General features: G+C 45.4%; 1 protein-coding gene across 1 annotated transcript in view; it reads left to right on the forward strand.

Moving 5' to 3' along the window:
- vps8 (VPS8 subunit of CORVET complex) overlaps positions 1 to 18,222 on the forward strand; it is a 79,774-nt gene that overhangs the window by 13,956 nt on the left and 47,596 nt on the right. Inside the window, exons 21-22 of the mRNA XM_080834632.1 lie at positions 15,878 to 16,100; positions 16,819 to 16,908. Of these exons, the coding sequence (XP_080690758.1) occupies positions 15,878 to 16,100; positions 16,819 to 16,908 (313 nt within the window). The remainder of the gene's footprint in view (positions 1 to 15,877; positions 16,101 to 16,818; positions 16,909 to 18,222) is intronic.

The raw sequence follows: 18,222 nt of genomic DNA on the forward strand, positions 1-18,222 counted from the left end.
TGAAGGTTCTATAATTGCTGCTGAAATGTGTGAGCTTGTCCACTTGAATGTATAATTTGACCGGCAGATGACTGCGAAAGCCTTCATGCTTCAGCATTGATGGGTTATATCCTCCTCGGGGTGGAGGCTGTTGGTGTTATGGTGTTGTCATGGGGTTGCTGTTGTTGTGTGGTTGCGGCGGCATTCAGTGGTATCATCACCCACTTAACATGGTGGAATTATGCGCCGGTCTATGGAAGCTCTTTTGATTACACTCACTCTGTCCCTCTCCTCTCTCTCTCTCTCTCTCTCTCTCTCTCTCTCTCTCTCTCTCTCTCTATCTCTCATTCCCTCTCATGAAGTTATTTTGGCGATGGTTGACACATTATGAGAGAGACAGCTGAATCTGAGCTAGTTTGTGTGTGCGCGCGTGTGTGTTTGTGTGTCTCTTAAACATTTGTCAGCATTTATTGATGTCAGCCCTCCCTTATTGCAACACACTACCACACACACACACACACACACACACACGCACCGAGAAAAACACACTCACACATACACATTGTCATTCTACGTGACATGCTCTGTGCCAATGTCTTAAAATACTCTATGTTATCATTGCTTGTCTCGTTTTTTGTAACAACCTGACATGACTGTCTGGATATTGGAGGTGAGTCATCACCAGGTCTCATTCCCTCCAGGGTGGAATATTAGGAAGTGATTGGTCAGTTAATGAACGTTGGTAAGAGAAACCAGTCATCAGTCAGAAACAAAACACAGGGCTGGATTCAACCAGTCAGATTTCAAGAAGCCTGTTAAGGACTAAAGCCTAATTTATACTTCTGCATCCCTCTCCGTCCTCGAAAAAAAAATGGGCGGGCGGGGGCAGGCGGTTGATTCAGAAAAAATTGAACGTACTGGTCGGGCTTACATACTACTCCGACGGCTATGCGTCCTAAAGCCTATTCAACCTATTCAACTCCAGACCGCTGGGTGGGGTAACGACTGTTTGTCGAGCCCGTAGCTACCACATAACCTCTTTATTGGAAGTCATTGATTGTTTTTCCTCACAACTGTCACTGACATGACACGGATGCTGCTTCAAGACCTGTCGGGCAAGTGCAGTCACATGGGCCTTGGAGACATGTAGCACAGTCAATACTATCATGTCTAATGCTATATATTCACTTGAGTAGGCAAATGTATCTCCATCGTGGTGGTCATTTTTTTGTGAAAAACATTGCGATTTATAACAAAACGATATGCTTATCTTACATACAATACAGAAACTATTATAAAACGATCCAATAAAATGAATACGTTCTTATTTTCTTTGGTATTTTTGTCACATTCATACTGCAATGATCGCTGGGTAACCTTTGAATAACTACAACGCTATGACAATGCACTCATTGGCCACGAGACGGTTGCCCTTGTCAAAAAGTGGTAACGTGAATGTGTCACTATGAAACAAAGCATGCACACTTCGAACAAAATTGCCCCCCAAACTCTGAGGACAGGGCCAGAAAAATAAACCCACGGTATTCATCATACATCATACATCATGCAGTGTTATAGTTATATCAGACACACAGCAAGAACATGCATACCTCAACATACAGTTGTGGGACTGCGATTTCAACCATGAATATGTTGAAAAACACATACATTAGCACACTTACTAATGATCATCTGCCAGGCTCTCACACACGAAAAGTTGATTCCAAAACTCTCGAATTTAAGACAGAGTGGACTGACAAGTAGGCTATGCATTTGTGCTGCTTGTGGGCAGGACAAAACCGATGTGTTTAATCTGCAACGAGACGGTTGCCCTTGTCAAAAGTGTTAGCGTGAAACGTCACTATAAAACAAAGCATGCACACTTCGAACAGAAATACCCGTAGAACTATGAAGTAAGGGGCAGAAAATTAAACCCACTGCAGTCTTCATACCAATCCACATGCAGTGTTATAGTTATATCAGAAACACAACAAGAGAATGCATGGACATGCCAATAAACATTATTCTGATGTTTACTAGATTTTCCGCTAAATCAAGCGTTAGCGTATTCACAATAACTCTCAAAAGTGTGCTGCTAATAAGTACAACGTTGTCGTGCCGATTATGCTCTCACACGCCACCCTCATTGAGGCAAAAGTAATGTTTGACTCAAATGTCTTTCACTGCCGTTTTATGTAAAGTCAGTCATTCTAAATAGGTTCTACACATACATGAAATACATTTCCTATTTAATAGATGCAAAGTAATTATGCTGCCAGCATTACTCCGTAGCAAATTACGTTAGATGTCAGTTGAAGCTGGTTGGAGAAGGCACTTTCAACACCGAGCCACCAGCCAAGAGACCAACAGTGGTCGGGAGAAATGTACTTTTCGAGGGTTTATATAAAATACGGTAGCCTAATGCTGCGTGCTATGCAGCTTTGTAGTTTACCAAAGTCGTTCTAAAACATTTTGACAGAAAACAGGAAATGTGAGGTCCTGACATGTGTGATTCCGGAAATGATGTTGTTTGGAAATGATGTCGTAAACTGGCCAATCACAGCCAAGGGGGTCTCCGACTCTCTCCGTCTCTTTAAGAAAAGTTAGAAAAAAGCGTTTGTCTCCGACCAGCTCTCCGACGGCTCTCCGACGGGTCGGATGGGCGGCAACACCTGGGTGAAGGTGTTACCAAGGCGTGCCAAGGCGTGCCAAAGTGTCCCTCTACGACCAAATCGGAGAGAATCGTAGAAGTATAAAAATGCCTTAAGAGACTTTCTTTCCCCCCCCCTCCCCCGTTGTGTCACTGTTATGAAAGCGAGTTTCACCTCTGGTCACATCTGCCCTTTTGCATGTCCAGACCTACAAAGGCAGTCTTAATGGGAAGCTCTGAGATGAGAACAAAAAGAGAGAGAGAAGGAGAGAAAGAGAGTGGAGGGCTGTGATGGGAGGGAGAGAGAGGCTGAATAAAAGAGCCACTCAGAGAGGGTTTTTTGCTGTGTTTCTGTTTGTCTCTGTCGAGGGAAGAGAGGAGGGGGGGTGTGGGGACGGAGGGTTGCCTAGAGATTGTCCTTGTATGGCAGCCTTAAGTGGTATTCCTGGCTGAGACTGCTCGCCCGCTCACACGGACGCCTGTCACAGCAGAAGCACAAGCATCTGCCCGTGTCCCCTCTACACACACGCACTCAGACACACACACATGCGCACAGTCATACTTCCACACACACAGTTATCCACACACAGGGGACTGCTGTCTGGAGTAGCCACTGAAGTGGAAGAAACAGTGGGAGGGCACAGCTAGGGATGATGAGACACTCGCTTACATGGCACAACGCACACATTCACACACACACACACACACATACACACACACAAACACACACACACACTGAAACACATATTTGGACACATATGCAACCTTATATAGACTGACAAAACCATGAAAACATACCGTACACACACACAAGCACATATACAATGTGTAGTACACGATAAATATATGGATTTGCATGTATCGACCACACACACAAAGGCATGCAGGCACATACACACTAACACATAGACACAGCCACACACACACACACACATGTTGTATAAGATAAGAGATAAGATATGATCATTTGGGTGTAAAAGCAGCAAGGTAATAATAATAAAATATATAAGATAAGTACAATGCAGCTAACGTATATTAGATACAAGTTATTATGTTATTATGATAGCTACTGGCACAAAGGACTGGCCAAGGCGCTTTGTGGTGTGCCGAGAAGGGATGAGTCTGTGGCTGAACGTGCTACCGTAGAGGTAGGCGTACATAGAAGCGCCTCATCCTTGTCTGTTGCCAGAGATGGTCATTGTTGCATTTGTCTCCTCGGGGTTATGTGTCTCATTTAGGTGCCTTATGTCTCTCACCTTCACTTTCCTACTCCTGGAAAGGCTGCTGTTGTTGTCACCCCTTGTCCAGATCCACTTTACAGCCCCCACACGCTTCCAAGGAGACGCACAGCCACACACGTGTGAGCATTTACACACACTCGCGCACACACACACACACACACACATTCACACTCACACACTGGCACTGGCACTCACATAAACACACTCTTTTTCTCAGTAATTCCCTAGGGCACACTCATTAGGGAAAGTAGTGTCAGTTTAGGTCTGAGCAGACAGGAGGAGAACATTTTCACTAGATTTCTTCTCCTCTCCTCTCTATCTTTCGCTCTTTCTGTCTTTCTTTCTCTGGTGTCTCTCCTTTTGTGTGTGTTTCTTCCCTGCATCTTCCTGCCGCGATTATGCTGATTACCATCTCCGTCTGCTCTTGCTGATACGATGTGTCAGCGCTGTGGCTCTCATGGAAGTCGCTGGCGCTCCCTGTTGGAGCCATTTCGGCTGCTTATGATTTATTTGTGATATTTATATTGTTTGGTAATTTCTGTTATTTCGGAATATTGTAAGTATCGCGATCTAGACCCAGATATGATGTTTGGTGTAGCCTGTGTCACAGGGTGCTTAGTGTTGGGCACTGATTGAGTGTCTAAGCCCCGCCCTTTTTGGTGATTCACCTTTACTTACAGGTAACAGGTGGTGGGTTGTTTGAATGAGTTGGCGGGTGTAGTAGGACACAGTTTTTGACCGTGGTCGTGATCTTGTTTATTGTGTAAACCCTAAGTTCTATATAATAAAATCTGAAACTCTAAAAGTCACGCGTTCTCAACAGCTTTCTACCCTCGTCAAAGTGGATCCGTGCGAAATCGCGTTGGATGCCATAATATAAGTCAAAAACTATCCGAATCAATCAACAAGCCTCCGTGTCAGTCTGTGGATTTGAGCCAAGGAAACTTTCGCAAACAAAGGACTTTGCCTGTTTTGGATTGCCGATACAAAGACAACGCATTAGAAGGATTGTTTGACGCATCCTACAGCAGTCCGTGAGTAAAAAGTTTGTTACGGAGAAATTCAAACCACAGCCAACTATTGCGAAGGAGATTGTAAATATTGTCTTGACAAACTGACTGCAAATGCTGAAAATATATCGCTGAAAGTAACGACAAATAATAACTAAAACGGAGTTAAATCTAACTGTGGAACTTTAACCTGGAAAAAGGACGTGGATTGGAAAAATGAAGCAACTTAAGGAATTAATTGCGTCCCGACGTGCAAAGCTGGGAATATGCACGAGAAAAATGAATGAAACAAAGGTTCTTTTTGATGGACACTCAAGTGTTGAAATAATAAGCGAGAGCATTGCTGCGTTAAAATGTGCAATGAGTGGATTTAAGGAGGCGCACGCATCCGTTCAAGCTTTGATGTCCGAGGAAGAGAAGGAGAAGGATCATAGTGAATGGTATGAACCTAAAATATATGACTTTGAAAGCTACGTAAATCATATGGATGAGTGGACACATTCTAAAGTAGAACCACAACGATTGGATTTACAAACAGAAACCGCTCTACAGAGTGAAATTACTCCGGGAGACAGTGCGTCTAAGATTGGATCAAAGGCCTCCTCCACCTCTCTCTCATCCATGCGCGCACAAGCAGCTGCGGAGAAAGCAGCCCTTGCGGCCAGTGCAGCAGGGCTACAGCAAAAGCACGCTCTCGAACTTGAGCAAGCGCAACTCCAAACCAGAATGGAGATGATCGATATTCAAACTAAGATGGCTGCAGCTGATGCGAAATTGAAAGTTTTAGAAAGTTACGATTCAAGTGTTCACCTTCAATCCACTAGTGACTTTACTTCACACATTCCAGGTGACGGAATGAATGCCTATTTGGAAAGCTATGTTGAGAAGTCTCCAGCTGAATTCACAGGACTGGGTGCTGTCCCTAAAACACCTCTCCAGAGAATTATTGAAGAGGCACCAAAAACAATTTATCTCAATACTGGATTAAAGGTTCAAACACAAGCACAAGCACAGACTTCAACAACCGTTAATGTGGACCAGCCAGCAAGGATTCGTACTCGGATAGAACATGAACATGTGACCCCCCCTCTTGATCTGCAGCCTGGACTGCCACACAGTCCACTAAACACACAGAATTATCTTGCTAATTTAATAATTCAACAACAAAGACAAGCCTCTCTACCAATAAGAGAAATACCTGTTTTTAATGGTGATCTTTTAAACTACCGTCCATTTATTCAGGCTTTTGAACATTGTGTGGAAAGAAAGACAGACAGTGACCTTGACCGTCTTTATTTCCTGGAGCAATACACATCTGGTCAGCCAAGAGAGCTTGTTCGTAGCTGTCTACATATGGATGCAAATTATGGGTACGTAGAAGCTAAGCGTCTGCTGAATGCTCACTTTGGAGATCCGTATCGCCTCACAAATGCCTACATTGAGAAGGCCCTGGCATGGAATGTCATTAGAGCTGAGGACGGAAAAGAGCTGCACAGCTATGCCCTGTATTTAAGAAGTTGTTGTAACGTAGCCAGAGACTTGTCAGAGATGTCTGAGCTTGACACCCCATCCAACTTAAAGCTGATCCTGTCAAAATTACCATTCAAGCTACAGGAAAGCTGGAGAGTCAAAGCTTGGAACATACAGGAAGACACACAAAGAAGAGCAAGATTTTATCATGTTGTGGAATTTGTGGAAAGGCAGTCAAGAATGTTGTTAGACCCAGTGTTCGGCTCTCTCCAACAGTCACCTGCTAGAAGCATAAAAACACCTGAACAGAGAGGCATGGTGAGCAGGAAAAGCTTTGCTACCACAATTGCTCCAGTAGTAACACATGCGCCGCTGAGTGAGGAAAGAACAAGAGAACCAGAGAACCTCTCAAGAGTGGCGTTCACAAAGCCATGCATCTTCTGTAAAGGAGACCACTTCATTGAATCCTGCCACCAGATTGCAGGAAAGCAACATAACGAAAAGATTCAGTTCTTAAAAGAAAATGGAATGTGCTTTGCTTGTCTTGTCAAAGGTCACACAAGTAGCGCATGCAAGAAACGTCTGACCTGCCAAACATGTCAGAAAAAACACCCGACAATCCTGCATATCCATCAGCAACAACCCTCAATCCAAAGGCCTTTTGCACGTCAGGGCCAGGCTGACCATGTGGAGCAGTCCACCATCCCCGAAGCTATTAGCAGTAATTCTGTTGCTGTTGCAATGACTACGAAGCATACTGGGGCCGGTGTGTCTGACTGCAAGCTTGCCATTGTGCCTGTGAAGGTAAAGAGTGTGAAAAGCAACCAATTCATACAAACCTACGCATTCCTCGATCCTGGAAGCAATGCATGCTTCTGCACAGAGAAGCTGATGGAAGATCTGCATGTTGAGGGCAGAAGAACTGAAATCCTACTACGAACAATGGGACAAGAAAGAGTTGTGAATACTTACCATGTGAATGGACTAGAGGTGAGCAGCATTGATGGAACAGACTTTATGCACTTACCTGAAGTATTCACGCAATCCAGAATCCCAGTGAGCCATGAGAACATTGTTGCACAGAAGGACTTGCAGAAGTGGCCATACTTAAAAGAAGTTCAACTTGCAGCCATTAAAGCAGATATAGGTCTACTTATCGGCGCCAATGCCCCATGGGCACTGGAGCCTTGGAGAGTCATTCACAGCCAAGGAGACGGGCCTTATGCTGTCAAAACCCACTTAGGATGGATCATCAACGGCCCATTGAGTGGTGGTGCACTTACGGATGAACGTGGTCGACCGTGTGTCTCTTCCAACAGAATCTCCGTGGCAAGATTAGAAGAACTGCCGGTCAAGCAGTACAACCTGGACTTCCTGAAAAAGGCTCGTGATAAGCAACCCGAACTGTCCTTTGAAGACAGCGCCTTAAAAGAAATTGCAGATGTAAACCTGGAGAAGAGGGAGCTGCCAATAGAGCGCGCTCTTGGTGTGCAGTCGAACGTTTCGTCAGACACCTTTTGTTTTAATCTCTCTCTAAAACAGCAGCCTTACCCACAGCGGGGCATACTCTCAGTCGCTAACTTTGTTTTCGATCCTCTTGGATTTCTTGCACCTATGGTCCTTCCAGTAAAGAGGATAATGCAAGAACTCTGCCGAGGAAGCTATGGATGGGACTCAGAGACTCCGCCCGCCGTTGCCAAGAGATGGGAGACATGGATCAGTGGCCTGGACCAGTTGACCAGCCTAAACATCAGAAGATGTCTGCATCAGAAGGCTGCAGCACTCGCTCACCAACAGTCTGAGGTATCTGGAAAAGACCTAAAGGTACAGACACAGGAACATCTGTCTGTTGAAAATCTCGCACCTGCTGAAGAGACCCTCTTGCCCTGTTTACGGGAGGAGATCTCAGCACTGAAAGCAGGAAAGATTGTTAAAACTAAGAACAAACTTTTAACCCTCAACCCTTACCTCCAGGAAGGAGTACTGAGAGTAGGTGGAAGACTGAGTAGGATGGCACTACCACAAGAATTCAAGCATCTGGCCATTCTACCCAAAGACATCAATCTGACCAGACTGCTCCTCCCCCACATCCACAGTTCAGTAGGCCATGGCGGCAGAAACAAGTTGCTTTCAAAACTTTGCCAAAAATACTTGGTCATAAAAGCCAATTCTGCCACCAGAACAATCATGAAAAATTACATATTCTGCAGAAATTGGCACACTCCCCCTAGTGTGCAGAAGATGTCCGACTTGCTTCTCAGCTGCACACTGCTGGACCACCCTCCCTTCACCTACGTGGGCGTTGATTACTCTGGCCCAATAGAAGCAAAGAGGGGCCGGAGTGTGATGGAAAAGTACGGCGTCTTATTCACTTGCGGACATTTCAGACGAGTCAGAACAAAGAGCAACATCCTGGAGAGGCCTGTCACTATCTATGCCTTCTCCAGAGGTGTGACTTGACTTGACTCTGACTGACCCTTACATTGACATTGACACTTAATCTTTTCTTTGCACTTTACAGGAAAAGAACATTATTTTTGGATTTTGAAAACCTTTTTTCGAAGAAGAATGAACCATTTTTCATTGGACTTTATCATGTAAAATGTATGGACTCTAACATTTAAGAATTACGAAATGCTCCATGTTTATTATTGTATAATTGTCAATTTGATGATATGGACAATTAGGGGCCGGGATGTTGGAGCCATTTCGGCTGCTTATGATTTATTTGTGATATTTATATTGTTTGGTAATTTCTGTTATTTCGGAATATTGTAAGTATCGCGATCTAGACCCAGATATGATGTTTGGTGTAGCCTGTGTCACAGGGTGCTTAGTGTTGGGCACTGATTGAGTGTCTAAGCCCCGCCCTTTTTGGTGATTCACCTTTACTTACAGGTAACAGGTGGTGGGTTGTTTGAATGAGTTGGCGGGTGTAGTAGGACACAGTTTTTGACCGTGGTCGTGATCTTGTTTATTGTGTAAACCCTAAGTTCTATATAATAAAATCTGAAACTCTAAAAGTCACGCGTTCTCAACAGCTTTCTACCCTCGTCAAAGTGGATCCGTGCGAAATCGCGTTGGATGCCATAATACTCCCTGTGCGGAGAAGAGGAGAGAAAAAAAATGGGACAAACTTTTTTGGGAAAAACATTTTCTCTCCCTCATTGCAGTTCTCTCTTCTCTCTCTCTCTTCTCTCTCTCTAGCTTTACTCCCTCAGAGAACACTGTTGGGATGTCTCTGTGTTGGGATGTCTGTGTAGTGGGATGTCTGTGTGTTGGGATGTGTGTGTAGTGGGATGTCTGTGTGGTGGGATGTCTGTGTGGTTGGATGTCTGTGTGGTTGGATGTGTCTGTGTGGTGGGATGTGTCTGTGTGGTGGGATGTGTCTGTGTATTGGATGTCTGTGTATTGGATGTCTGTGTAGTTGGATGTCTGTGTGGTTGGATGTGTCTGTGTGTTGGGATGTCTCTGTGTGGTGGGATGTCTGTGTGGTTGGATATCTGTGTGGTAGGATGTCTGTGTGGTTGGATGTGTCTGTGTGTTGGGATGTCTCTGTGTGGTGGGATGTCTGTGTGGTGGGATGTCTGTGTGGTTGGATGTCTGTGTGGTGGGATGTCTGTGTGTTGGGATGTCTCTGTGTGGTGGGATGTCTGTGTGGTAGGATGTCTGTGTGGTTGGATGTGTCTGTGTGTTGGGATGTCTCTGTGTGGTGGGATGTCTGTGTGGTGGGATGTCTCTGTGTGGTTGGATGTCTCTTTGTGGTGAGATGTCTCTTTGTGGTGGGATGTCTCTGTGTGGTTGGATATCTCTTTGTGGTTGGATGTCTCTTTGTGGTTGGATGTCTCTTTGTGGTTGGATGTCTCTGTGTGGTGGGATGTCTCTGTGTGGTTGGATATCTCTTTGTGGTTGGATGTCTCTGTGTGGTTGGATGTGTCTGTGTGGTTGGATATCTCTGTGTGGTGGGATGTCTGTGTGTGGTTGGATGTCTGTGTGTGGTTGGATGTGTCTGTGTGTTGGGATGTGTCTGTGTGGTGGGATGTCTGTGTGGTTGGATGTCTGTGTGGTAGGATGTCTGTGTGTTGGGATGTGTCTCTGTGTTGGGATGTCTGTGTGTTGGGATGTCTGTGTGTTGAGATGTCTGTGTGTTGGGATGTCTGTGTGGTTGGATGTCTCTGTGATGGGATGTCTGTGTGTTGAGATGTCTGTGTGTTGGGATGTCTGTGTGGTTGGATGTCTCTGGTGGGATGTATGTGTGTTGGGATGTCTGTGTGGTGGGATGTCTGTGTGTTGGTATGTCTGTGTGGTTGGATGTGTCTCTGTGGTTGGATGTGTCTTGTGTGGTTGGATGTCTGTGTGGTTGGATGTGTCTGTGTGGTTGGATGTGTCTTTGTGTTGGGATGTGTCTTTGTGGTTGGATGTGTCTGTGTGGTGGGATGTCTGTGTGTGGTTGGATGTCTGTGTGTTAGGATGTGTCTGTGTGGTGGGATGTCTGTGTGTTGGGATGTGTCTGTGTGTTGGGATGTCTGTGCGTTGGGATGTCTGTGTGTTGGGATGTCTGTGTGTTGGGATGTCTGTGTGGTTGGATGTCTCTGTGTTGGGATGTCTGTGTGTTGAGATGTCTGTGTGTTGGGATGTCTCTGTTGGGATGTCTGTGTGGTTGGATGTCTCTGTGTTGGGATGTCTGTGTGGTGGGATGTCTGTGTGGTTGGATGTCTGTGTGGTGGGATGTGTCTGTGTGTTGGTATGTCTATGTGGTTGGATGTCTGTGTGGTTGGATGTGTCTGTGTGGTTGGATGTGTCTTGTGTGGTTGGAAATGTCTTGTGTGGTTGGATGTCTTTGTGGTTGGATGTCTTTGTGTGGTGGGATGTGTCTGTGTGTTGGTATGTCTTGTGTGGTTGGATGTCTGTGTGGTTGGATGTGTCTGTGTGGTTGGATGTGTCTTGTGTGGTTGGATGTCTGTGTGGTTGGATGTCTCTGTGTGGTTGGATGTCTCTGTGTGGTTGGATGTGGTTGGATGTATGTTTGGTTGGATGTCTCTTTGTGGTTGGATGTGTCTGTGTGGTTGGATGTCCCAGCTCTGCTCAACATGCATATGGGGTCGGGATGGAAGTCTGTTTCAGACAGCTTCTGCTGCCAGGAGAGACTCCTAAAGAGCAACCCAGTCTGGTCTGGTCTGGTTTGGATTTGCCAGACTTGCTCCAGAGAGGCACGCTTTCTTCAGCTCCAGAGTCTCTTGGTACCGACTGTGCTACAAACCCAACCCTAGGCCCAGTTTCTCATAGATTTGTATCTCTCTTCCTCCATATCAGCCCATTTTTTGTCATCTGTTTTTGTCCCACTCATCCAAATGATTTCCCCCTTGTCTCACCCTGACAGCACACAACTTTATTAGCTTGCCTGCCCAATGCGGCAGATAAAGTTCACTAAATATCACATCATTTATCAGGCCTGCCAAGCATCCTAACTTCGAAGGGTGCGCACGCATACACCACACACACTCACTCTTACACATGCAAACACACACACACACACACACACACACACACATACTCACACACATACACACACACACACACACACACACACACACATACCCTCTCACACACAAACACACACACATACTCTCTCCCACACACTCACACACACACACACAGTCACATACTCTTCTCTGGCTACGGCTGACATTTCGTACAAGTATAAACTCCCCAGAGCTGTCCTCTCATGTCCCCTCACCCTGTTGTTGAGATGACAGACCCCCCATCACCCCCCAAGCCTGACTTGTCTGAACCCTCAGAAGACGTGAGTCATGAAGGACCAGCAAAGACCCCCTTTTGCTCAAAAACAGCCAAATGGCCGACCACAGCATGGTGCCCTGTCATGTTGGAGGTTTCATGTTGCGATGTTGGGAATGGAAAAAAAAACACGGATAAGGGAAGGGGTGGAGTGGCGTTGGATAAAAGTTTTATGTCCGTGATCAGGAGGGTTAGTGTGTCGGCTGGATGTGGGGCCTGTTTCTGAGTTTGTCATGGTTGACTGATGAGAGCAGTTGGTATCACATCATTGGTTTAGTTTTCGGTGTACTGGTCTGCGTGTGTGTGGTTTTTGTCTGTGTGTGCATGTGCTTGTTGGTGAGTGGCCACCTGTGTTTGTGTGTGTGTGAGGTTTTTTTTTCTCGTGTGAGTATGTGTGTGTGTGTGTGTGTGAGTTGTGTTGCCCTTCTTGCTGTACATGACTAAGCTGTGTGAGTGTGTGTGTGTGTGTGTGTGTGTGTGAGTGTGAGTGTGTGTTTGTTTGTTTGTGAGTGTGTGTTTGTTTGTGTGTGAGTTGTGCGTGAGTATATGTTTGTGTGTTTGTGTGTGTATGTGTGTGTGAGAGTTGTGCTGCCCTTCTTGGTGTACGTGACTAATCTGTGTGAGTGTGTGTTTGTTTGTTTGTGTGTGTGTGTTTTTGTGTGTGTGCGCGTGTGTGAGTGTGTGTGCGTGCGTGTGTTTGTGTGTGTGTGCGTGCGTGTGTGTGTGTGTGTGTGTGTGTGTGTGTGTGTGTGTGTGTGTGTGTGTGAGTTTGAGTGTGTGTGCGAGTGTGTGTGTGTGTGAGTTGTGTTGCCCTTCTTGATGTACGTGACTAAGCTGGAGCTGTTAGCGTTGCTTCGATGGATCTCTGCTGGCTCCCTCACACTACGGCTTCATCCCAGAAGGAAGCTACTCAGTCAGTTAGCCAAACCCCCTGCTCCCCTCTGTTGTCTTTTCGCTTCCCAGACTAACATCAACTACATGAGCAATGTCACCATCTAACTTAGTATCACAGTCATCTATTAGTAAGGGATAATATATAGTCTGCCGATCAGTATCGGTAAATAAACCACGACAGGACAAACAGGATCTTGTTTTGTCCTGAAGAGATTCATTTTTCTAAAACTGAAAAGGCACACTATACAGTATCCGGCTTCTTATACAGTTATTTCCCAAGGTGATGAAAGACATTCCTCCAAAGTGTGGCCTTTTTAATGGATTTGCTTGTTCCTTGGTTCCTGCTGAGAAAAGAAATATTTTTTCACACAAATAGCTGTTACATGGCAACGTGCTGACTGACTTAGTCACTTGGTCTTACAATGAATTTCTGCTACAAAAACGAAAACGGACTACCCACAGAATGATACGAAAGATGTGAAAAAGATTCAGGCCATATTCGGTATGCTATTAAAGTATTATGATTTTTAAGGATATGTGTGTATATATATGACTGTGTGTGTGTGTTAGTCTGTCTGTGAGTCTGTCTGCGAGTCTGTCTGTGTGTCCGTGTGTGTGTATTGTTATGGTCCAGATAGACCCTTAAGCTATGAATGCAAGACCTCCAAGTCATTGTAAAAAAAAGCAGCTTTGTGTCTAGAGATAAAAAGTGTGATACCCTGAAAAGAGTGGCTGCCAGTGGGAGCTGGAACAAGAGTGCCCTCTTCGTTTATCCGTCTCTATGGTGGGTCTGTCTCTGCCTGCTCTTCCTGTCCGTCTCCTTCGTCTCCCCTCTCTGTTCTCTCTCCCAGACATCATTATGGAAGGGAATTCAGCTCTCAGCTGACCTTCTCTGGGGAAAGAAAAAAAAATGACAGAAATGAAATAAAGGAGGCATGTACTTTTGGTTCAGGTGATAAAAAAAAAGCCATAGTGTGGCTGTGGAAAAAGTTGTAGAAAAATCTTTGAAACTGAAATTCTTTACCCTTTTTTACTTGTCATTAACAAATAACCATGAACTGTCTTGCACTCGCACTAGATGTTGGTGATGCGTGGTCATACGTCCTTAACGAAAAGACAATCTACAAAGATAAGCATCACATGCCACTTAACCACTCAACAGACAAGAATCTGCATCTCTATCACGTACATAGAGCCGTGAATGATTATGATTAATTTTTCAAAGCTTTCATGCCTATAGGCTATGAAAAGATCTCCGCCGTAGACCCAGTGAGCTGCTGACAGTAGACTGGCACTGAGATGGGGCCTAAGGGGAACATCCTGGGGGGAGAACCCAAGTTAGTTATGGTGGAGGTGGAAGATGGATGGATGGATGTGTTGCATAATCAAATCAACTCGAGACTCCCCTCTTCCTCATCTCATGTGACCTAAATCTCATCCATTTCTTACCCTCCTCTCTCTCTCTCCCTTTGCTGGGTAGCTCTTTTGAATAATACATCACGCTCAGTGACATGCCCCAAATACCACGGCACTACAATGTGGTTGTGCAGTCGTCATTAGGAACAACCTCCCCTGCTTGCTCGATGTCCCAGTGGGCTGTTGCCCCCCAAGGGCAGTTGCTCTTCCTTTGGGGAAGTTCTCTTCCTGTGTAGTGTCAAGTGGATTTGAAGCTCCGGGAGCAGAGTATATGGTACAAAGTGTGTGTGTGTGTGTGTGTGTGTGTGTGTGTGTGTACATTTATGACTGACACCTGAATGATTATGATATTGTCCTAGAGTGCTGAAACAAATATGTTTCTATGAATGCGCATAAGGACGTGTTAGTGTGAGTTTTGTTGTGACTGTGTGTGTTACGTAACAAATACGGGCATAGCACACTAATTTAGCTCTGTTTTACACAGACCCCCCCCCCCCCACACACACACAGTCCTGTTTTGACACACAGCAAACACAGCATAGTGTGTGTGACCTTTGCACAGAGTCTCAGCATGTGACTCGTCAGTGTGACTGAGTGAGTGTGTGTTTGTGTGTGTGTGTGTGGCTGTGGGATATCACACACCTGGCACGGACACTCGGCAGATGTTCCTCGAGCAGCGGGGAAGAAGGGGCGATCCGTGAGGTCTTTCAGGACTAAAAGTTTGGAGAAGGGTCGTGTGTGTGCGTGCTGTCATCCTCCTCTAACAACTCTGCGAAACACCACAGCAAGCCCAGCACTCTTTGGGTTCCATTGAGTAAGGACGTTATCAGGAACGAAGAAATGGAAACCTAGACTGCACACGCTGTGTAAACCTGGGTTTAAACTTCATACTGTGTTTTATTCGGTGATGAATTCAATCTCTTTCAGTGCTGATATTGCTATGTGTGCATGGGTTGAAAGTCTGGTGTGAAACTCTGTTTCCGACTTGAGTGTGCCGTCAGCCGGTTGACAGTTTGCCAAATTGACCAACTAGTGCAGCATTTACCGTTTAAAGAGTTCCGTTTCTGCACCACACTAGCATTGGTGCGTCTCCATCTCTCCTCCTGAGGGACCGTTTATTCTATGAGAAAAAAAGAGGGACGTTTGCATCTTTCAGTGCTATCTCTTGAATGCTGTATACATTTGAGATGTGGAGGGTGTGCTATCGCTTGAATGCTGTGTACATTTGAGATATTCTATGAGAAAAAAGAGAGACGTTTGCATCTTTCAGTGCTATCGCTTGAATGCTGTATACATTTGAGATGAGGATGCTGAGAGCCGAATCACTCCTCCCAGACCGGTACTTCAGACTGGATGTGGTGTGCCGGCAGCTGGTGATGTTATTATGCTGAGCCCTCCTGTTCCTCCCTGTCTGTCCCCAGAGACCTGCTCTTCAACCAGATCTACGGGCGCCTGGTGGAGAACTCCGTTGCCAAAGGCGTGTTCCTGGAGAGCCTGGAGCCTTATATTTTGAGCGAGCGGATTGGCTGCCTGACTGCGCCCGTCATGAGGGACCTGCTGGCCTACTTCCAGGACAACGGCATGATGGAGAGTGTTGAGGGCTGCCTGGTGCACATGGACATCACCAACCTGGATATTCAGCAGGTGTGTGTTTGTGTGTTTGTGTGTGTGTGTGTCTGTGTGTCTGTGTGTGTCTGTGTGTGTCTGTCTGTCTGTCTGTCTGTCTGTCTGTCTGTCTGTCTGTCTGTGTCTCCGTCTGTGTGTATATATGAGTGTATGTATGTGAGAGAGAGAGAGGCACAGAGAGAGGGAGAGAGAAATGCCTTGTGCCTATTCCTCATACATCACTAGTCAACCTGTGCTTATGTGGACCGACCTTTGGCACATACAGTCTTGTGTTTGAAAATTCAAAGACTTTGCAATGCATTTTTCAAGATCGTTTTTGCTCTGGCTGTCCCCATTGAATCCTACATCCAGACCTTAGTGGGCCTTCATTCAAGCCCAGCAGGTCTCTCTTTGGACTGCCCACGTAGAGCCCGCAGTGTCTGCCTCCTGGTGTTCCCATTTTAAATATCAAGAGCCAAAGCAGCCCCTAAAGGCTCAACACTGACTCATTTGAAGGCCTTTGTAATGTTAAAGTCCTCAGCTAGAACCATTGATTTATTGTGCATTAAGTAGCAGGGTTTATCTGTGTCTTCTCTGCACTTTTCTTTCTGTGTTCTGTTCAACCTCAGTGACATGCTGTCATTTGTTTACCGTGCTTTCCCAGTTTGTGATCAAATAAGATTAAAAGGGTCAAATTTTACAGGTAAGATACTTAAGATTGTCTTTTATGGTTGGTTTTGTGTGTGTCTTTGCGTAGGTGGTGCAAATGTGTTGGGATAATCAGCTTTACGATGCCATGATCTACGTGTTCAACAGTGGCATGAATGACTACCTCACGCCGATGGAGGTATTAAGCTTTGCACTCTAACACGCATATTTGCACATACACACACACACACACACACGCTTACATACACTCACACACACACACACACACACACACACACTAATACAGATACATGCAAAAACACAGTCACCACACTATCTACTCCCCACACTATCTACTCATCACTATCAGGCACGGACTAGAACGGCATTCAAGTCCAGCTGTTGATTTACTGTATGTGTCATCTCATCATGTCGATTGATTATTGACTCTTAGGACACTTAGGACTACTTTGTCACTCTCTGTGTGAGAATTATTGTACTACAGACACACACTCTCATTATTTTTGAAAAAGAAAAAAAATAAGCCAAACAATAATTTCTAAGAACTAATAATACTACTAATAATAGTAAAAACAACACGTTCACATTTTATATCTGTCTGCGTAATCCGCATTGTTGACACCCCTGTCAGTGTTGGGGATTGTCTGAGCTCTGAAAGCTTTCGCTCCCCTTAATTGATTCGCCGCGGCCTTGGCAGGAACAGTGGAGCGCAGAGTGCTAAATTAGCATTCACGCGCTGGCTCTCATCTGTCTGCGCCTAGGCAATTATCCGGCTCCGCCACCCTTCCACTCCAGTACAGCATGCCTGGCTTTTTGGAGGGTTTTTGGACACTCTTGCATTAGTGTTGGATGTATGTAGCAATTTATTTTATTGTGTTTGTGTGTGAGAGAGGAAGAGAGTGTGTATGTTGTTTTTTTTGTCTGTGGGTTTTTATTTCTTTTGTGTTTGTGTGTGTGTGTGTGCGTGGGTGTGAGTGTGGGTGTGCGTGCGTGCGTGCGTGGGTGTGTGTGCATGGGTGTGTGTGTGTGTGTGTGTGTGTGTGTGTGTGTGTGTGTGTGTGTGTGTGTGTGTGTGTGTGTGTGTGTGTTTGAGAAAGAGAATACAATAGAAAAGAGTGAGTGTGTTTAATGCGTCTGACCAGTATTTGTTTTCAGTCAGGCAGGTGCTTTTGTTGTTTGAGCTCCACGTAGAGATGAAAGATGATGTTTTTGGCTCCTCTGACAGCACAGATGAAAGAGTGTTGGCTGGAACTGGGTTTCTGGTCATATGTATTTTGGCCCTAGACGAAAGTTGCACCCCTCATCCATACACACACACACACTCATACACACTCACAACCTCTCTCACACACACACACACACACACACACACACACACACCCTATCTTAGGAACCTTTAATTTTGCAGATGTTCCAAAAACCTGGAAGACAGAATGCCTGTAGCCCAGTTTAGGGCTTGTTTAGATGCTCCCTGGGGGCTGGGAAATGGGCA

The sequence above is a fragment of the Sprattus sprattus genome, assembly GCF_963457725.1.
Source record: "Sprattus sprattus genome assembly, chromosome: 3".
NCBI lineage: Eukaryota > Metazoa > Chordata > Actinopteri > Clupeiformes > Clupeidae > Sprattus > Sprattus sprattus.